Here is a 21,699-nt window from a genome sequence, read left to right as displayed (position 1 = left end):
GACAGATGCCACTGTCATGTTAGCCTGGTAATTTTGAAACCTGTTGTCAGGATGTGGGTTGCTGACTACTGCCTGTATCAGCCACCTGAAACAGGTTTCAGCCTCCCAGGCAATAGTTCCTGGTAGGCTTCCCAGAACGTCCTGTTTGTAGCCCTGAGATCACACATTGCTCCTTGTCAAGTCCTCTCTGCTGCTCATCATGTGTCCTACCAGGACTCATTGCTCCGGGTCCTGGCAGCCCCTCCTGTCTGCGCACTGCTCTTGTCCTCGGCTCGGGTGTCTCGGTCCTTACAGCTGGCAGTGAGGAGGACAGTGCTGCAAGACAGCTACCATGTTTTTCTTTTCCCTGCATAGACAGTGCAGGTACCTGTCTACTCAGAGCAGGAGTACCAGATGTATCTCCATGACGATGCGTGGACCAAAGCTGAGACAGACCACCTCTTCGACCTGGCTCGGCGTTTTGATTTGCGCTTTGTGGTGATTCACGACCGCTATGATCACCAGCAGTTCAAGGTGAGTCCTGGGGGACAAGGTGCTGCTAGCAACCTGCTGCTACGGCACGTGCAGGGCTTGCTGCACTGCAAAGACCAAATTACCCTTTATATCAACTTAATTAGGGGAAAATAATGAATTATTGGCAGCAAGGACTATTGAATTTCCAGCACAGGGCATTTCTGCTTGCTTTGTTTGTAATTAAATCCACTGTGACTTGTGCTCATTCCCTGTTGTGTTTTATTAGAAAGTTAGAAGGTTTGCCCCTGCCAGGAGAACAACTCACTGTTCCTTGAAGATAAGGCAGCTGGGGAGTTTGTTTAGCTGTGCAGGATAGGTGTCCTGGATTCCAGTCTAGGCCCTGGGAGAAGGATCTGATAACAGTCCCTGGGGACTGGGATTTTTCCCTGGTGCTGCTCCAAACTTGTGATCTAACCTGGTGCAGGTTTCTGTCATCTCTGCTGTGAAGCAGGGGCCATCAGTGGTCTGAAGATGCAGCCCTGGTGTCACGATCATAAATCACCTGTAACTGCTGTTTCCATGCCTCCTGGTGACACGGGGGAATGATGTGACTCCTACAGAACAGCTCCAAATGCTGGAGCTTTTTGCTACCCTCTGAAATGCTCACGTAAACAGCCTCTAGCAAAGTGAAATGACAAGAGTCTGCCCAGCTGGGCAAGAGAACACAGCTCAGACTCCATGTAATGATGGGCAGTGAATTGTGGCTGATACTGGCCATTATCCAGAGCAGCTCGGGGAAGGCCTTCTGTGCATTTGTCACAGTTTCCTGTTCACAGGTTTTCTCCTCGAGACAACTCTCCTTGCATTCTTTTATCTGGGAGTGCTTCACTGCTGTATTGTCTCTAACCCTCGGCTGTACTGTTGGACCCTCTGGCGGGTCTTTTTAAAGCAGTAGCTGTGAGCTCCTGGCAGTTAATTCAGGCAGTTCACTAAGAAACTCCCCTTCCCTGTGGTTCCACTGGGACTGGCAAGGCTACATCCTTCAGGTCGCGGTCCTTAGCTGGTGACTGCACAAGGTTTTGCTTGGTTCTTCCATAATGTTGTCCTCCTGCGATGTCTTTCACAGAAAAGATCAGTGGAGGACCTGAAGGAACGATATTATCATATCTGTGCCAAGCTGGCTAATATTCGTGCAGCTCCAGGCACAGACCTGAAAATCCCAGTCTTCGATGCTGGCCATGAGAGGCGAAGGAAGGAACAACTGGAAAGGCTGTACAATAGGACACCAGAGCAGGTAATTTTGGGAAGAGAGTGTCACTGCTCCCAAAAATTTGTGGTAAGTTGAATCAGTAGGTGGATGAAATAGGCCAGAGGGTGGGGAAAGGGAAATAAAGACTGGACAAGAAAAGAGCAACACCTAAGTACTGTTGAGTTTCTGTCATTTTAAGGGATACATAAGGACAGTAACTGAGAAATCTGACTCTTCAGGAGAGAGAGGGCTAGGTGAGCAGAGTTATGGTCTCTAGTTACTGCCAACGCCTTCTCCGTGACACTGTACCAGTCCTCTGAGTAGAAACAAATTCTCAGATCAATATCCTCATGAGTCCCATGGGGAGAGAATTATTTCCTTGAGAGTAAAAATCTTGCCAGAACACATCAAAGACTGTAAATCTACATGTTTAGTTCTCCTCTTTGTTGAAGCTGTGTAATGTTCCCAGGGTTTAGAGCTTAAGGAACTGTGTGTCCCCCAAAGGCTGGGGGAGAGCATCCTTTTCTGTTAGTAGTTACCTCCAATGCCAAGTTCATGTTTGCAGTGACTCTGCTTGTCCTTCCCACATTGACAGGTGTGTTGGTACTAGGCATAGCTGGTCTGGGTTCTACATGCTATGTCTGGGGAGTGGAGCCAGCTTTTCACAACACTGCATCTGCAACTACAGCCTATTTGGGCTTTTTTATGCTTCTATCTGTGCTCTTGGTCTCTTTGTCTGGAGGTAGTTTTATAGAATCAGAGAATGGTTTGGGTTTTAATCACTTATGGATGCTGCTGAAGGGTGCATCATGGATGATAATGATACAGTGCCTGCCAGTCCAGTTTGTAAACTGGCATTGCCACGGATACAGGGTATGGCTGTGGAGCATAACGTGCTCTGCAAATCCAAGATATTAGGCAGAGGAACTTGAAGTCATTCCCAGGGTGACCCAGAGCAGAGCTGTTATCGGTAGATGGCCCCCTTGCCTTGCTAGACCTCCTCTGCTGCTCTGATTGCCTTTACGTGCTCTGGTCTGCAGGTGGCAGAAGAAGAATACCTCATCCAGGAGCTCCGCAAAATCGAGACCAGGAAGAAAGAGAGAGAAAAGAGAACCCAAGACCTGCAGAAGCTCATCACAGCTGCTGACACCACCACTGAGCAGAGACGTGCCGAGCGCAAGGCTCCCAAGAAGAAGCTGCCACAGAAGAAGGAGACAGAGAAACCTGTAAACGTTTCTCTTTCTTTCTTCCCCCCCCAACCCCCCCCTCTGCATATGCTTTGTCTGGGTAATGTATTTCCTTCAGCAATCCTACTGAGATCAGGCCCTCAGCTCTTCTGGGGGGGAGTAGCTGCTGGCTGCTTTCTGACAGATGTTTTTTTGATTACGTCTTTTGGAAGGCAGATTGGTCTGAGGCAGCCATTGTCAGAGTCCTCTGGTGTGCTCTCTATCTCTCCCCCATTTGAAAAATGCTGGTTTAAATCCTGTTTCCCTTTCCCTCTCTGAGAAATGGGATGAAATGATGCCAGCCATTCATGCCTCGTGGCAGGAAGACACATCTGTCTCCCTGCTTCTCCCAAGTGTGTTCTGGTACTACTGTGCAGGGTTGTCCCACCAACCCCTTGTCTTTCACCTGCCTTGTTTTTCTAGTCCAGGTTTCTGTTTCCTTCCCCACTCCTGGGTCTCAGCAGCATCTCCCTAAGCTCAGTACATGCCCCTCTCCTGATCCTCAGCTGTGATCAGAGCAGCCCTGCTGGGGGACTCTTGTATTCTGGAAGCTATTGCTTCTTCTATCTCCCTGAGCTGAGCTGAAGTCTAAGGAGCCCAGAACACAGGTTTCAATTCATGTTTGATGTTACCTCAATTTCCCCTTCTGCAAAGAGGGCAGCGTGGACTGAACTAAATTCAACACCTTCAGTACGAAAGGGCTGTTACAAAATCTCAGATGTTTCCATTGGGTCCTTGGGAATTCCTGTCCCTTCACCTTATGAACAGAGAACACTTGTGTCATTGTCCTCCAAGAGTCTGTGCAGGGAGGGGAGAGAGGCAGTGAATGTTAGACAGTTATTGCTCGATGAAGTCTGCCTAATGGCCAGCACTCCCTTAAAACATTGGTTCCCCCTTGCCCCTCTGAGTAATTAATATATCACTGGGCACCTTGTGCATGGAATTCCCTTGAGGGTTGATCTGCTAAAGCTCAACAATGGATGGCATATCTCCCTCTGAAGAAAGCAGCTCATTGTTGGTGGTAGTGAAAAAAGGGTGGTGATGGAGAATGGGACTGTAAAGATGCTGAGGGAGTCCAGCCCTAAATATTGCCTCTTGCTTGGGGCCTGTCTGCAGGCATATAGTGGATAGGCACGCCAGGGTGGGCAGAGAAGCAGTTTCTGTTGTTGCACTAGCATCATTTCAACCATGACAGAGTCCATTAGGAGTCAATTACCAACTATAGCCAGGAAATGTTAAGAAAAAAATTGCATTTTAACTAAGAATTTGAATCGGGAGCTGCATCAGCATCATTTCAACAAAGGAAAATCATTTACCAAAGAGTCAATTGAGGTTGAAGCGTTTACAGCATGTACAGGCACGCCAGGCAAAAGAACCCATTTAATTGCTTATGCGCCGAGTGCAGTCAGAGTTTCTCGGCTAAGCCAGCGATGCTGATTTACCCTCAGTGCTTGTGTCGGTGTTCAGCAACAGGCTGGGGGCAGAGTTCGGGGAGCATGATAGCCAGCCTTCATCCAAAGGAAGCAGAGAGGATTGGTTTTTGATTGCAGCCTTCTTTGACTCTAATAATCCAAGCAGGGAGGCTACATCCTACCAAAGATCAAGGTGATCCCTACAAGTTCATGAGCCCTGTTAGTGGTTAGAGAATGCTTTTTTCCACCGTGGTCGTGTTTAGAAACCTCTTCCTGGGGGTTTTGTTTATTGGGCTGACCACAGATAACTGAAAAAAATCTTAATGTCTGGCCACACAGAGTGGTTTGCAAGGTGCTACCTGAAGACCAAGACACAGAGATAGCTGATGGAGATGTGAGAGCAGGGAACTTGAGGAATTGAGTCAGTGTCCTTCAGCATTTCTTACGATCTTGGGGCAGCCTTGGTTGTCTCAGCCCTGTCTGGAATGAACAAAGAGCAAGCTGCAGAGCTTCTGCAGAGAAATGTGGGAGCAGCAAGGTGAACGCCGATTCCAAAGAAATTGGGAGATTTGAGGTGACTCTTCCTTTTGGAAAAGCGTGGTTGAACATGCATTTTGCAGATTGTGGCTATTAGCTTGAATCATGAATATTGCTGACCCGTTCAGGGGACCCCACACCATTCAGTGCACAGGGCCCTGCAGATAGCCGGGTTTAATAATTTAAGTTTGTTCACCTTGTGCTTTGCTCAGCAGCACAGGTTTTTTTTAAGGGATTGCATTTATTTTTTTCCATTTTGTTGAAGTGCAGCTGAATGCTCTGCTGTCTCGGAGCAGCAGCAGCTCTAGAAGTTTGCTGCCTTGTGTTCCTATGCTTACTATGTGAAGTGGGGAAGAAAGAAAACTGTCTAACAAATGGCAATATGTGTATAACCAACAGGCCTCCCTGGAGGGGTGCAGTCCTTACATCCTCGTTACTGGGCTCATGTCTGTGCAGATCAGAGGTTTGAGTGCAAGTCCCCTAAGGAATGAGCTGAGAAACCTGTCCTGGGCTGTTTTGATCAGTGAAATGGGCCTAAATTGGTTAAGGATGTTATGGTGCAAATATGCATGTGTTAGTATAAGGAGTGCCATTTAGGGTTAGGGTTTATGCTTGTGTGGGTGGGTGTAAGGCTCTGTGTAGAGCAGTTCATTTAAACCATCCAAACAAAAATGCTCGAGCTCTCCAAAGGTACCTTGAACTGGAGCATTTTTCTCAGTAAATTGCTTGGGATTTTCCTCTTGCCTCAGCTCTGACATGTGGCCATGGCAGGTGGTTCTCTGTCACAGGAAACAGTATTTCCCCTTCAGCTAGTCTCTATATGAAATCTTGTGTTTCTTGTGTTTCCTCCATCCACACATCCTGTTTCGATCTCTTTCAGGCTGTTCCTGAGACTGCTGGCATCAAGTTTCCTGACTTCAAATCTGCAGGTGTCACGCTGCGAAGCCAGAGGGTAGGCTGTTGTCCTGGTCCCCTGGGACCTCTGTTAATGTCTCTCAGTCTGCCTGTCTGTCTCCTTGTCTGTTCTCCTTTTATAGCTAAAGAAAGTCAAGTTCTTACCTCTAAAATAAGAAAGGAATTCCATAAATGTGGAGACTCAGAAACCTGGAATGTTAGCTCTGTGGAAGCCAGCTCATTGCCTTGCTATGAGGGGCACCTGAACTTGCTGGTGTTTTTTACTGGTGTGCCCACTATGCAGTTAGACACGTGTGACAGACCCAAATGGAGCTGTCTGGTCCAAAGAGAGCTCACAGCCAAACGTCATAGGCCTCAGAGCAGATGTGTTAACACGAGAGGTGCTTTTAAGAACTGAGTGTTCAGGTTGTATCTTGAAAAAAGCCAGAGACGCATAAATGCATACAATTTTTAACTTCTCTATTTCCGCTATCTTCAGAAAATATTTTGGGGAAAGCCCCTTTGATCATTGTTACACAGATATCCCCGAGAAAAGAACTTTCTTGCTGTTTATCATCAAGAGCTGACGCCTGTCTCTGAGTGACAGGTTTTGGGATGCTGAGTAAGTTAAACCTGTCTGGGTGACTGAACATTTTCAGAGGGGTTTTGATAACAAAATCCTGTTTGCCCACTACAAGTGTGGTTTGGTTTTTTATGTTTGGGGTTTTTTTTTCTGTTTGTTTGTTGTTTGTTTGTTTGTTTTCCCTAGCCAAATAAAATAGCCCTTAGTTGCTTTATTGTAGCAAAGGTGGAGAAGTAGGTTCCTTGCCTGGTGCTCTCACTTGGCATAGTAATATTCTAGGTCACTTTTAAAGACTGTTTTATGGGATATTCTTTTGATGTCAGAATAGTTTCAGATCTTGCTGGGAACACCCTGGGGCTGTTAATAGAAATGTGTTTGGAATCATGCTGCTTCAACGTATGGGTCCACGCGCACATTAGAGGCGGTATGCCTCAGCAAGGTCACTGCTGGGGGACTCCTTTAGTGTACAAGTGCCACCATCTGCAGGCTACCTGTTTGAGTGAGGGGCTGCAGCCTTGGGAAAGTCACAGGCAAGTGACAGGCAAGACTGCAGTGCATGTGTTGAGATTTATGGAGATGTGGCAGATGTGTTCTCCAGCATTAAGATAAATAGAGTAATTTATGGAGATTGATTTGGATTTTGAAAACTAATAAGTGATGGTTGATCTTTTCTATTTTTTACCCTCCCTGGAAGAGAAGCTGAGCAATAACCTGTCAGTGATGGAACCATCTGGCAAAGCCAGCAGCCTTTTCATGTGCCAAACAGGCAATTCAAATCACAGCCTTTGTGAAAATGGGTGCTACGTGCTTCTCCCTGTTCTCTTTAATGCTCACAAAATGCAGTGATAAGCTGAGGCATGGCAGTCTGATTCAGCAACTTTCAGCCTGCAGTATCCATGCTCCTGGGATGACCTAGAGCAACTTCCTATGCTCTGCTTGAAACTTTTAAGGAGATAAATGCTGTTATTGGAAATACCAGTGGTTTTCAAATTGAAAAAGATGGCAAATCACTGATCTAGGTGAAAAAAACAACTCTTTGTTGCTTGGGAATGTGAAACCTGCCTCCAACCCAGCAAAATGAATTAATATATGGCTTTTAGTCAGTCACCTGGCTTCCTTATTCAAGTCTTCCCTGTTTTTAAAATGGGAGCTAATAGACTCACTTGCTTCACATATGGGTGATGGGGAGAATTAATTACATGAGGTCAGTACAGGCCTTTTGAACAGGTAAGAGCTGCTGAAGTGCTAAGTGATATAGCTGACAATGTAGGCTAATCCAAATTATTCTACTTGTGGGATTCATGTGGCAAACCCTCTACACACCAGTGGTGTGGAATTGATAAGGATGGGAGCTGACTAGGACTTAAGTGAGGAATTGGTATGCTGTGCTGGAAACTTCTACTCTGTCAACATCCAGGGTGAGATGTTTTGCCCTGAGTGTGTTGGAAAATGATTCCTAAAGGTTTGTGACTTCCTGCAGTAAGTTCTTGTGCTTGAGGACCTAAAGGGTTCCTCACCTAAAGGCTTCTGTTGTCCTCTTTTATTTTGTACTTTACTACTGTGCTTTATGCCTTCCTAGTTAGGCCAAGTTGGGTTTTGCACTGAGATCAGGAACTCAACCTGTCACGTGTGAAAAATGTACCATATCGTCCCCGGGATAACAGCACTTACTCTTTGATTAGAGATTTTTTTTCCTGAGGATTTACAATTAGTCTGAAAACTTGAGTTAAATTTAATTTATAGAAACGAGTCCTTGATGAAAAAGTTAGCAATCTGTATTCAACTTAATTTCTTCCTAGTAGCTTTTATGACAATAGCTCTGTTTTTTTTTTTTAATTCCTCCTGTTGTTAAAACTGACAAAATCTTACACACAGGCTGAATTTGAAGACTTTCCCCTGGCCCCCACCTAGGATTAATGGTCACTTACAGCCATTATTCTTCATAACCGAAAGTTTGTCCTTCAGCAGACACTGAAGAGTAATCTTTCCAGTGAGTTCAACAAGCTGCCTGCTATCAGGATGGCTTCAGTCTCCCATTGTTCTCCATGGGGCTGTGCCCACAGGCAAAGAAGGCCACAGCCCCTGTGCCCTTGCTCTGCGTGGGATTTCCCCTCTGTCTCCTGACAGCACAAACTGCAAGTTTCTCTAAGGCGGTAGGAAGCTGGGCGTTATGAAAAGCTTCATCTTAATTCAAGGCAGTGTATTGCTTTGGTGCCACTGAGAACAGGAGGCAGTAGCAGATGTTTTGGAAGGGGGTAAGCCTTTCATGGCTGTCTTGAAAAGGAATTTTAGACCTTTGCCTTCTCCTTTAGTAAAACAGTTATGAAAATAACACCAGAAATTTATTATTAATCCTAAGTGTTACTTCTGGAAGACTTCCTGTTATACCAGATCTGCTCAGCTAGGAGGGCAGACAGCCAAAGAGCCACAGGAAATGAGAGATGGGTAGGGAATTTGTATGGAGAAAGGAGAAGAAGATACTAAAGGGAAAGCTTTGCTGAGGATCTGCCTGAAGGAAAGGAAAATGAGAGCTGTTGAACTTGAATCTTTTCCAGGACCCAGACAAGCCAACAATAACCGCACATTTGTGATCTAGGCATTGTGTTGCTTCTGTAGGGCAGAGCTGAGTTTGTTTGGAATTCACTGCAGCGTTTCTGTACCATGTCATGTTGCTTAATCTTTTAATTTTAACCTTTGTCTTTGACTTTATTGTGTTCAGAGCACTTGACTTTGGCATACCTAACATCTCTTCAGTGTGTTTTAAGTTGCTCATCTTCTCTCTCAGCCTTATCTGTAATTCTAAATTATGATTTTGTTAATGCTGTTGAATTCCTGCAGCAGTGCTTTTAAGAAGGAAGGTAATGGATGGAAAAGGATGGATGTTTGTCCCCACTCCTGCATGTTGAGGTGTAAGTCTATGTTCTTGCTCTATTGTCATGAGTTTGGAAACAAAGGAACTGGAAGAAAATCGATTGAGTGATGTCTCATCAGGAAACAAAAACTCTAGGATGAAAAGGAGTTTGTAGAGATCTGAGTTCGCAGAAAGGACTGAGGGATGCTCCAGTTTAGTCATTCAAATCCGGCCACCTCCCTTCAGAAAAGCCTTCCAGCCAGCAGCCTGACTCCATCTGCTAACTGGGATCTTGTAGACAATTTGCCAGTTGGACCAATTAAAAAAGAAGTAGAGGAAGGAAAATTACAAGTACAGCTTTAGTACCCATTGATTCAAATATTCACAGTCGCCAGCTTTTAAATATTTACTAGCCTGCTGAGCATGTTTTTAGCACTGATTAATGAGTAAGAATTTACTGTGGTTGTGAGGGAATGCGTGAGTGTGAGTTCGCTTCCATTTTTTTTTTCCTTGGAGTGGGAACTGAGCGCTCTCTACAGCTCCAAGGTGAATGATAGTTCTAGAGGAAGATAGGGTTGTATGTATGTGTTTAGACATGTTTATTCTCCATATTTGATCTGACCCACAATTAAATGGCCAAGCACGCTGCCTGTTTACTCTGCATCGGAGGCTGTTGGCTCTGTTCCTTCCCTGTCATTAATGCAAACCCAGATCTCATCAGCTGTGAACATGTGAAACATCTGTCTGCCCTCCTGTGATCAATACTATACCTTCAGAGGTTCAGCTTTGGAAGCAGTTCCATAAAATATCAGTTATTTTTATTTGGATTTGATAAATTTAATTACTTGGAGCAATTAATAATTTATTTGTTTTGTATTGATTGCACTCCAAGGCATCCTGGCATCAATCTGTTGGAGATCAACACACCCTTATTAGGTAGGAAAGTTTATGTTTCCAGATCTGAACATCCCACGGATTACTTAGCTGAGATGTGCTTGTTGCTTCTGCTAGCAATTTTTCATTAGTGAAGTTGAATGTTTTGCACTCTGCAAGAGAGTGAATGAGAGTAATTTCCATGGGGAGCCTGACAGAGATGTGGAAGGAACGTGGTAGTCTCATTTCTGTGAATAAAAGTTATGAACAAATGATGCAGGCTGGATCGAATTCAAGTTGCGGCGTTGCCATCTATTTGTTGTATTACATGCCCTTTAATTAGGGCCAAGAGAGTGCTAGTGCATTTCCTAATCAAACTCCTGCCTGTAGAGAACAAAATAAGATGAAAATATTGGAGTATTTCTTTTTAAAGAGAACAGCAAAGGATACAAAATCTTGAATGAACCGGAGGAGGTAAATCCAATGCTTCTCTTCCTCCTTTCTCATTCTTGGCTAAACTGAAAGGCAGTTAATGTTAAATTGCTGAAAGAAAATGCATCCGTTACCTTTTTTGTGGAGCTCTTTGGTGTGGGAGAGCATCTGGACCAAAGCCTTAGTAGGCTCTCGGGTATAAAGAGAGTGCTCTGGGTTCAGTAATGGGGTCTTTTAAAATAAGTTGTAGTTCTGGAAAGGACACTCTGTGTTGCTGGTTCTGTTGAATCATTAGATACCAAACAGCGCCTGTGCAGTACGGGGCCTCGGGGACCTTTGTCTGCCAGTACTGGACTGATTTGAGAAGCTTTTACTACCTTTGTGCGTCCATAGTGACGCAGTATTAGGTGTCTTTCATCAGGTAATCTGATTGTAGGTAGCTTGTGCAGAGCACCATATGCATTACTTTTTTCTTTCAGTAGGGTAACCAGTACAATGATTGGAGTGTAATTAATTAGTCACTGTGTTTTCTTGTTTGTGTGTAAGTGTAAATTCAGTTAGATTATTTAAGAGAAAGATAACATCAATTCAAGACTAGATGCGTGTTTTGCTACAGTTTCTTGGATTTGTGTCTGATCTGGAAGTTTACATAATGTTCTTGTACTGTGTGAAGCCCTCCTTGGAGTTCCCCCTCCTGTGGCCTTAGGGCCCTCCCTGTGACCACAGCACACTTCTGTGCTCTTGGTTTGTTTCAGTCAGATGCAGCTCAGAGGCTGCAGCCATTTCTGTTTCCTGCAGCCACCTCTACAGGTCTCAGCTTGGTTTCCACACCTGTAGTGAGAGGCAGGGGTACGACTGTCTGGGAATCTGCAGTTCTCCTAAAGCAAAACACTGTAGTGTCACACTGGTAACGTGCTTTTAACATAAAACACCCTCCAGTAAAAATGTCTTGTGCAGTTCTTTCTTCTGCGCCATGTGTTTTACTATTTTTACCTACACAAGCGCCTCCTGTAGTCCTTTTGCGTTTGTTTTATGTATTTGCACTATATTTAAAGTAAAATATATTTAAGGGCAAGGAAACTCAGGATTGGTAAGTGACAGATAGTACTTTGCTTGCCAGAAGATTACTTTCTTTTAAATGGCAGGCAGTCCTGGCAAGGTGTGAATTCTTTTTGTCTTCTCAGGTGTCTTGTTTCTTGTCACAACCTGTATGTCAAAGTGGGAGAAAGCTGACTCTTTCCAGGTTATCAGCCATCATTTGTGTGGACTCCCAGTCATTCTCATTTTAGGCCACTTGTGCAGGGTCAAAGCAATCTGTACCCCCTTCCTAGGGGGAAAAGGGTGGGAGAGTATAAAAACATTGTTACCTGCACTGGTGAAGAACCCATCATGCTGAGACGTTGATGCTCTAGGACCTTTGATTTCTTTAAGAAGCATGTCTTAGCTTTACCCCTTGAATCAGTGCTGTAGATGCATAAGGAGGCATTAATGTTTATAGGATCAGTGAGCTGCTGCTTTGCCATATGCCCAAGTGTGTTATGCTTCTCCACGATCTGTTGGCCTCCCTCATCCTTGACAAAGCTTTCACTAGGTATATTTCTCTAACAAGTAAAACTGGTTTAATTTACTAGGAGGATTCAAGTACAGAATTTATATTTTTGCACGGTTGATTTGGGAATTTGAGGGGTATGTCTAACTTCAGTCCAAAAAACCCCTGAAATAACCATTTACATAAGTTAATATAGAAATATTTTCTTCATGAAAGATTGGTTTGTTTAGCGTTAAGCCTCATTGATGGACCAAGTTGATGGTCACGTGCCATCCCAAAGTGATGGCCATGTGTTTAATGTGTTAGACAGCATAGTAGAGATGGCACAGCAGTATGACTATTCTTATCTGTCCTAAATCTTAGTCTGGCAGATCAGCAGGCACTGGTACAAGACATGAGTGGGGTCTATGGCCATAAGCTGGGGAAGGGGGAAGCATGTATGTTCATTGAGGTAGAGAATACCTGTGCAATTTCAAACTTTTCTAACTTTTGCATGTATCCATTGCAATTACCCATCCACCTTTCATTGTAGCACTTTAGTTCTGAGCAGTTAAGTGCTTCAAAATTCCAGAAATGTGGATGTTCATATCTGAAATCAAATTTCTCTGTTGGGGTTTTTCTCAGAGCTCTAAGGCTAAAGTACTTAATATGGTTCTTTCTTTCCTTGAGTTTTAAAACTGTGCAGAAGTGGAAGCTCTCTGTTCCTTCAGAGTAGAGCCATGGAGCTGGGGAAAGGTTGACCTTCTTTCTTCATCTTGAGCCAGAAAATGCAAAAAATGTTATTAATCTGAAACTTTAGCACTCCTTCCCGGAAACCCACTAAGCAATTCAGAACTGTAAAGATAGCCATGAAGAAAATACCTAATGAGAAAGTTTTCTTGCTGCTGAAATCCACGAAGAAGGTGGTTTTCAATGTCAGTGAGCTGTATTATAATGCTGAACAACAATACTGGTGCTGGTGCATAAACCCACAGTTTATAGCTGTACAGACACAGGTCATATGTGTGGAGTTTTTAGGATTAATGGTTTTAGGACAGTCATATTGTTTAGGGTTGGGGAGCTTTAAGGAAAAGGCTGTCTCAAAATTGAATTAAAATGAAGTGTAGCATCAGGGAGGACACATGTGAAATATTCAAATAGCCATTGATTAATTTTAAGACCTTTGTATTTTGGTGAGAGATCAAACAAAAGTTTTTAGCACAAAAGTGAGATTTTTCTGGGTAAGTTGTGAGCACCAGAAATGGAGCATTTATGAAGAGAATGTTAATTTGAAAGCAGGACATTTAAGATGACCACATAGATACAATCACACGTGTCAACCTAGCTGATTCTGTCTGTAGATCCTGCAGACCTTCCCATTCCTAGTGCAGATCCCCAGGGAGATCTCTACCTGCCAGGTGGTGATGCTGTAAGACGTGGCAGGGGACTGTGTTGCAAGCTCTGCTATTACTTAAACTTCGTTACTCTACTAAAATACACTCAAATACATTTACAACTATGCTTAAAATTATTGGCATATATCGTGAAAACTGAATGGCACACAAAAATGAATGAACCAAGTCTGTTTGGGGAGGCTTTATCTTCAGTTATTTCTTATCGTGTTTGTTCATTTAATGAATTTTGCCAATTAGCAATTAATTTGCAGTAGTTCTCCTAGTCATTAGTGTGAATTAGCAAGGTTTTGTTGGCAGAATGTCTTGAGCATTAAATAAAAATCCTGTATCATTCAAAACCTCAAGGGTACACTGTAGTGAGATCCTTGAAATCGAGCTGCTTGGAGCCACCCCCAGTCGCTAAACCCCTGCCGTGAAATGCTCTGTTCATCTATTTAAGCCTGTTCAACGGTTCAGTTCCTCAGCAATGCCCTCCTCCTTCAGGGGACAGCAGAGCAGGTCGGTACCAACGGTTCAATTCCTCAGCAATGCCCTCCTCCTTCAGGGGACAGCAGAGCAGGTCGGTACCAGCATACTCCATGTTCTCCAGCCAGGCGCCTGCCAGCACAGGCTGTGTGTCCCAGGATCAGGCAAGGCTCTCTGCATAGGTAGGCTCTGGTACTGTGGCTTCCTGGTGTTGATTCACACAATTTTCTGTAGCTCTTTATTTATTTTTCTCTTGGTACACACAGTTCATGTGTTTAATGCAGGTTGTTTATAGCAAGGACAAAGGATCGCAGTCCTTAAATCAAAAGCGGCGTTGGTGTAATTATAAGCGCAGGCTGGTGTTGCAAAGAGGGCTGTAGGGAGAGGCTGTCAGAGGAGAAGAGCATCCAAAATATAGTAACCTCAAAAATCCCAGCTAATCAGTTTTCTGACTGGGGCAATCTGTTTCCCAGGTATTATTATATGGGGACTTTCAAGATAATAAATAACAATAATAGTCTAGTATAGGGAAGGAAAGAAAAGGGCAAATGCCATTCACCTCAGAAACTGTGGTTGCTCACTGGAGTTCTCCGAGGAACATAATTTTCCTCAGCCCCTGTGGAGGACTCGATCCATGACAACACCAAGAACATCCCAGGAGCTGTGGTGTAAGCAACGAGGTTGCCCTGAGTGTTGTTTTTGTTAGCGCAGAGATATGACCTGCAGGAACCACATATCCCAGCACACACATCGTGGGCCAGAGAGCTGTTCTCTGTGCTTTAGGCTGGGCTCTGTGGTCCCTGTGGATTGCCTCATTGCTCAGGAGTGAGGATGGGTGATACACCACTTCCAGCGCTCTGGTGCATCTTTGGACATCTACTTAAAAGACCAAAACAAAGAAGGGCTTGCTGAAGTAAGTTTGGGCTTCTCAGAGCTGTACAGGGCACGAAGGCTTCTCTCCTGCAACAAGGCGGCCCAGCTAACGGACCTTGGCTAACAGATTATCAGCAGCATTTGAGTAATAGACTGCTCATTTAGTTTTAATACATTTTGCATAGAGAGCAATCAGCCTTCATCAGTCTTAGAGATGAATTGGCTTAGCCAGCTAAATTCTAAAGATATTAGTCCGACAGCAGCCACATAAATCATAACATTTTCTTAATGATGGTAAAATTAAAATATACTCTTGCTTTGAGAAACCAATGAAGCCTTCCTGTTTGCGGGCCAGATCTCCTGCCTGAATTAAAAGGAAACTTAATTGATGTGTTTTTAAGCTAAACTCACAGCCCCACTCCTCCTGAGCATCTCTAGTGTTCCTTTCTTTGAAGTTAAATTAATTTGTCCTGCCTTTCTCTGCTCCATCCTCTAATCTTCAGGGGTGGCAGCGAAGACCTTGGCTTGGTATTCATTGACCAGACTCCTGTGGGACATGAGCAGAACACACACATTACAGTTGAAGGCTTTGCCAGCTTAATCGTTTGAGTTGCCAATAGTTCCTTGAGCTAGTGGAAGCCTCCCAGGAGAAAAGCTTGTGCTCTTCCTCTAACCAAGAATCCAAGACCTCCTGCCTGTCCGCCTAGCCTAGCCAAGCATGAACTTTTCCTATCTCTTGTCCTTTGTTCCTGAAGTCCAGCATGATTTTGCCAGCTGCTGTTTGACAGAAGGGCACCCTGCCTTTAGCTAGAAAGACCATGATATTGATGTTAGGGCAGGAGTGAAGACAGACTCTCAGGGCTTTGATGATCACATAAGTATTCAATGAGGAGATGCTGGGCTCTGTTAACCCTTTGTGTCCTAGAAGTTAAGGATAGCACAGCCTGACCAGGTCAGGGTCAGCCCATACACTGAGGCAGAGCTGGGTGCATTGTCCATTTTAAAATGTTCTGTGTGATTCCTCATGGGGCAGAACAGTTCTCTGGACCAAGGCCTCTTGCTCTTGGGAATGTCTTCTTGATGCTCCAGGCTAACTGTTCTGTCTCGTGCTAAGCTGTGCTAAGTGACCTTTCCTTCCTTGGCATCCCACTGCTAGCTGCAGCATAGCACCTGCCAAATAGCCAGAGCCAACTCCTGTCCCAGTGCTTCACATTGCCTTGTCTTAGGGCTCTCCCCAGCCCTGCTGCTTTTCAGCAGAGCCTGTGCAGATAGTCTGTGCTGCAGAGCTCCTGGGAAAGCCTACTTTAGTGAGGTTCTGCTCAAGTTGAGACTCTGAACCAAAGACTTGACGGAAATCCAAATACCTGATACCTTTGGCAGCCTTTCCTCTGCTGAAACAATCATTTTCTGGTCAAGTGTAAAGATTCAGTCTCTGAAGTATGAGATTCACTGCTATGCAGAAACCCCAGCTCTCAGCCAAAGACTCTCAGGATTTAAAAAAGGACAGAGGTGTCCTCTAGTCCCAACCAGTGCTGACTTTTTCACGAGAGTGGGTTTTCCTTTTTCCCTAGTGCTCCTTTTGGATCCCCTGGATCAGGTAATACCCAGCAAAAGGACTAGGCACTTCTTAGCATGTACTGTGAGAGACCTGTACCCCTGGGGTGCCCTGTGGCATCTGCGCTCCGGTTTCTTGGCTGAAATGGGATGGAGAAGGTTCCCAGCAGGTCCTGCATTGGGATTGTGGAACTCCTGGTGGGACATACTCAGCTGTAGCTGAGTTAAGGTTAGTGCTTTCACCATTTGGGTATGTGCATGCAGTGCTTCTGCCTTCAGAGGAGTTAAGAAGTTTCAAATGGTGTCTCTTACTGTCATTTTGGTGTTGGGACAGTGAAGTGGAAAAGATCTGCCTAATTTGGGATACTAGCAGTGGGCTGTCTGTTTTGGGGAACTTAAACCTGTGGCTTATGGGAAGTAAGGTGACCATGGGACCCTTTGGTGAGCTCACCTCAGAGGCCAGTTTTAAGGTGAAGAATGGCTCTTCCTTCAGGTCATTCCCAGCCCAGTGTTGCAGTTTCATGGTTGGTTTGGCCAAGGTTGGGGCTACTGATCAGTAAGTGGTGTGCAGGATGGCTGCAGGATGCTCTTGGCTATTCAGTGGCCTGCTGGGCTGGTGGTGGTGATCCCAGGTGGAGGTGTGAGCTCACCTTCCCGTGGCTTGGTTTGGAGGGACAGCCTACCACTGTGTGCAGCAAGGTGTTTGACACTGCAGTGTTGTGAATAATTTCTTTCCTGGTCTGTCTTCTAGCATTGCTGAGGAAGGAGAGTGCTTTCATTTGTTCTTGGATATATCTGCAGGGCTTGGAAACCTCTTTCTCCCTGGCATATTGTGCCAGCTGCGTTTGTGCTGCTTGTAATCTAATAAATGCTTGGTCTGAGCAGCTAGCACTCCTGCTAGAGCCCAAATGAATGCAGAGGAAGGACCCCACTAAGTGTATGCATTCTTCTTCTCCTGGCCAGCTCCGATTCCCTTTCATAGCTCACATCTGATGCTTCCTCTCTCACCTAGCCCCTTAGCTCCGATGTAAATGTGTGTTCACACTTCCGCCAGTCAAGTAACTGTGCTCTCTCTGTCTCTCCCCTTTGTTATAAAGCCTGCTCTGTAAATGAATCCCACAGGTCTGGGGCTCAGCAGGTAAAAGGAGAAGTGAGTCTGTTAGCGCATGAGTCTAATCAGGCCGGCTAAAGCGAATAAAGTAGGGCAGCATTGCACATTAGCCACTGTGTAAATGAGCCCTTTGATGGGCTGGGCACCGCGGGAGAGGGTTTGAAGCCAAGAAGAACTTTTGTTGTTAATTCAGTGACACATGGAAACTGTAAAACAGCGTGTCTTGCACACACACGAGAGAGAAAATAAAAGCCCTCACGACCGGGCTTTTCAATACGTGCCCTCGGACCTAGTCTGAAAACTTTCAGCCCCTGTCTCCCTCTCTTACCACTTGATTTTCCTTTCTCTCCCTTTCTTTTTTTGTTCCCCCTGCACTATAAAAAGAAAAGCTCTCTTGCCTTTTGAACTAGACGGCTGTGAGTGAGGGCTATCTCTGAGCTGTGTGGCTCTGTTACCTTTGTGTTCCAGATGAAACTGCCAAGCTCGGTGGGACAGAAGAAGATTAAAGCCCTGGAGCAGATGCTGATGGAACTCGGAGTAGGTGAGTAAAGGGGGCACGCGAGAGAGAAAGATACACACAGAGCTAGCTTTTGTTCTCGAGATGGGCTATTTTTTCCCCTAGTAATACAGCCAGTTTCTTGAATAACAGTATGTGAATGGTTTTTAAAATATTTAATGCGTTTAAAAAAAAAGAAAGAGAGAGAGAGGGTAAAAGCCAGAACAAGATGCACAGGGTTTTTTTTTTTTTTCCTCCCAGTAGAAAAATGTTTTGAAAGAGCCTTTGTTTCTCTCTTGTTTGGGCCTTTTTAACCATCGAGAGAGGCAGCACAGTATTAGGAAGGCAAATCTCAGCCTTGCCAGGAGAGGTACTTCTAAGTGTGTTAGTGACCACGGCACGCACATTGTTCAGGGCTGCCCTGTCTTGCTTTCAAGCTTCGTTTCCTCTTAATTTACTGCTCATGGTGTCAAGTCCAAAATGCGTCTGGGACTGTTCATCCCCCCTTTATAGGTTGCATGCTGCGTGAAAATCTGGAGCATCTCTGCTGAAAGGCGAGTAAACACACATCCCTCACTCTTGAACTCCAGTGTCTTAGCAGCAGAAAGAAGGGTTCAGTTAATACGTACAACACTCACTCGTAGCTAGAGGGGAAGAAGTGCAGCCCATGGCTAGCTGCTGCCCTCCATGCCGTGGGTACAGTTTGCAGGTACTACAGGTCCCAGCATGCAGTGCCCCTTGATTAGACACCTGATGATCCCTTTTTCCTCCACTGTGGCTGGGGGGATTTTTAAAAACAGAAAAGAAGAAGAAGAAAAAAAACCCTCATTAGTGATTTACAAGAGGTTACCGAGTCTGCTCCCAGCACTGGCTTCTGTTAAGTCTTGTTAGTTTTTTGGGCCAACTGGTTTATGGCTTGATATATTGTCTCGGAGACTATGTGCAGTTGTGAAGGCCTCCTGTGGCTGGTGAAAGCAGCTCAGCCAGGGTGGTTTCTTCTTTCTGCTTTAAAACCAAGGGGTTTAGTCTTTCCTGCTAGGGAAGCCTTGGGGAAGGGTGTGAGTGGTTCTTAGAGCTCAGTTTCCACAAGGGTAAGGAGAGGTTCCTGACTCGCCACCCCTGCCTTATGTGGGGGCTTCCTGGTGCTCCTGCTGTGCCTTAGAGTGCAGAAACAGGCCTGGGCTTTGAGTGGGTGAACACAGCGCTGTGTTGTTTATAGCAAGGACAGGGTTTATAGCAGGGAGGTGTCATGTGGGCAGCCCTGCGGGCAGGGGCCACTGCTGGACAAATGTGCAGAGCTTCATCCTTTTCTTCGCCAGAACATTCAGATCTTCCTGGCTCTGTGTGTATGTGATGGGCTGTAGCAGAATGCATGGTGTGTGGAGGTGATCTGCCAGCCCCTGCTACAAGCAGTTCAGGTCTGCATTAAAACATGTCTGTAACACAGCAGCAGAGCAATTCTCTGCCTCAGTTCTACCCTGGAAGGAGCAACAAGAGAGGCAAGGCAGCTCAGCCTGTCCAACCCTGGTTGGCGAAGGTGTAGGGGACAACATGAGCTCTTCTGTCCTTTGCAGCAGTGTATGAGGACTTGTTCCCAAGACTGAGCTCCCTTTGTATGACCTGGTGTGTAGCAAGGTTCAGTTATCTGGTCTGATCTGCATCTTCTATCATCATTCATTTGCTGAGTCATGGACTTTGCGGATTCACCCTTAGTCCTTGGCCAGAGCCAAAGGACAGCCTGGAAATTCAGGTCTCCAACCTTTAGGGATGCTGGTTGCTAATGATCCATGTGATGGGAGTGAGGCTCCTGGCTTATCTTTATGGAAGTGAGTGGGCATCCAGGTCCTTTCTAGGGATCTTCCATTGTAAGGTTGCAGGTCTGGGTGTTTAACAGAACCCCTTTTTCTCCCTAGATCTCAACCCTATGCCCACAGAGGAAATCGTGCAGATGTTCAACGAACTGCGGAGCGACCTGGTGCTGCTGTATGAGCTGAAGCAAGCCTTTGCCAACTGCGAATATGAGCTGCAGATGTTACGACACCGCTATGAGGCCTTGGCCAAAGCTGGTAGTATTGGCCCCCTCAGTACAGAAGGTGCCCATCCAGATGGCCAGGCAGGGCTCGGCATCGAGGAGGGCAAGGGAGATACCAAGGACCAGATCATTGATGTAGTAGGAGCACCACTGACCCCCAACTCAGTGAGAAGGAAGGTTGCAGGGGCAGAACAGGGCGCACTCAGGTCTCCGACGCAGATGCCCTGACAAGCGCTGGGGATGCTGCCCTGCTCTCCCTCCGGGCGTGCATGTCCAAGGGAGCACCGCACGCCTGTTCCCCCCCAAGTCCCAGTGCTGCTCTCTGGGCTTGTCTTCTGAGCTGGACAGTGTTCTTGGTGCTATAGATGGGGTCAGCAGGGCTTTCTACATCCTGCATGCAGGTAGATGGCTTGACGTGGGTGCCACCGTGGACCAAAGCAGCAAACCTTTGGGTGACGAGAGCTTGCACTGGGGCAGCAACAGCGATGCCAATACAGCTTCAGGCCTGAGGCATTTTCCTTCTAGACACAGCCATAAGGGTTGCTCAGCAGAGGGAAGCGAGTGGGGAAAGCAGTCTTGAGATGATGAGCCATGACCTGCCCAAGTCCCTGAAGTCAAGCAGTAGCCCTGCCTGCAGGAGGCTTGGGAAGGAGAGAGGTGTTTGAAGAGCAAAGGGATGTTTTTATGCCCTACTTCCAGTGCTGAGAAAGGAAAGCCAGGCCTAGGGGTTCTTCCACGTGCACAGTGACCATCTCCTGTGCATGTACCTCTGCAGGATGCGAATCACCAGCCTCTCCTCCCTGCCTCCCTGAGGGCAGGCTGCCCAGCCCCTCACCACTGCCTCAGGGCCAAGGGGGTGCCTGAGGATCAGCTGAGGTTGCTTTCCCCTCTGCGCAGTCCCCTGGCACAGCTGAGCTGACCTGCCTGATGAAAGCTGCCCGTCTCCACACAGTGGCATCCCCGACGCCTCTAGACATACTGCCCCTGGTAGCAGCACAGACCTTTACTTTCTAAAATGTGTAACGTATTGCAGGATATCGAGAACACCTTATCTGTCAACAGCAGAGGCGACACGTTAATCTGGACTTGACTAATGTCCTATTTGATTGTGACAATATGGAGTCATAAGGAAGCGTTCCACTGAGACAGGTTCATGTTTGCAAAGGAGTCTTCTGAATTTTTTTTTCCCTACTGCATTCCATCTGAAATCTCACCCCTCCCTGCGGTTCCCATTGTCCTGGTTTGCAAACTTTTTGGGCTGATTCATGACACACTCGCTGTCCCTTGAGACTGTGATTGTTGGGAAGGTGGGAGAGGTGGTGGTGGTGGCCATGACTGCAGGAGGAGAAAGCCCAGGTGTTTCTGACCACCTTGTTCCTCAGTGCCACCTCCCGGAACTGGAAACAAAGGGGTGGGCCAAGGCAGCACAGAGAGGGTTAAACTGACCTGGTCTCTGACATATTTGAAAGAAATATAATCAAGTTAATTCACTGCAAGGCAAATTCAGTACCTAAAGGGCCCCCATGTTAAATACAGCACTGACCTTTACCGGCTGATTACACAAAGACGACACAATTAGATTAGTCCAAGACAAAAGGTCAAGCACATTCACACTGTGACCATTTTATGCTACCTTTTGAGGGGGGTGAAATTACATCCCAGCTGGAGGGGTATCTTGGAGAGGAGAGGAATGGGGCTGCTGTACCATGTTCTGC

At 45.9% G+C, this 21,699-nt stretch overlaps 1 protein-coding gene across 1 annotated transcript in view; it reads left to right on the top strand.

Annotated features, from left to right (window-relative positions):
• DMAP1 (DNA methyltransferase 1 associated protein 1) overlaps positions 1-20,212 on the top strand; it is a gene marked incomplete at its 5' end in the record, with an annotated part of 27,934 nt that extends 7,722 nt beyond the window's left edge. Inside the window, 6 exons of the mRNA XM_010168182.1 lie at positions 355-513; positions 1,580-1,747; positions 2,743-2,928; positions 5,758-5,829; positions 17,925-17,997; positions 19,866-20,212. Of these exons, the coding sequence (XP_010166484.1) occupies positions 355-513; positions 1,580-1,747; positions 2,743-2,928; positions 5,758-5,829; positions 17,925-17,997; positions 19,866-20,212 (1,005 nt within the window). The remainder of the gene's footprint in view (positions 1-354; positions 514-1,579; positions 1,748-2,742; positions 2,929-5,757; positions 5,830-17,924; positions 17,998-19,865) is intronic.
• Between the last annotated feature and the right edge of the window lie 1,487 nt (positions 20,213-21,699).

Source organism: Antrostomus carolinensis, unplaced genomic scaffold (genome assembly GCF_000700745.2).
Source record: "Antrostomus carolinensis isolate BGI_N321 unplaced genomic scaffold, ASM70074v2 scaffold26145, whole genome shotgun sequence".
In the NCBI taxonomy this organism is placed as follows: domain Eukaryota; kingdom Metazoa; phylum Chordata; class Aves; order Caprimulgiformes; family Caprimulgidae; genus Antrostomus; species Antrostomus carolinensis.
The sequence above is the reverse complement of the archived record's forward strand: the minus strand, read 5'-3'. Positions and strand labels throughout refer to the sequence as shown.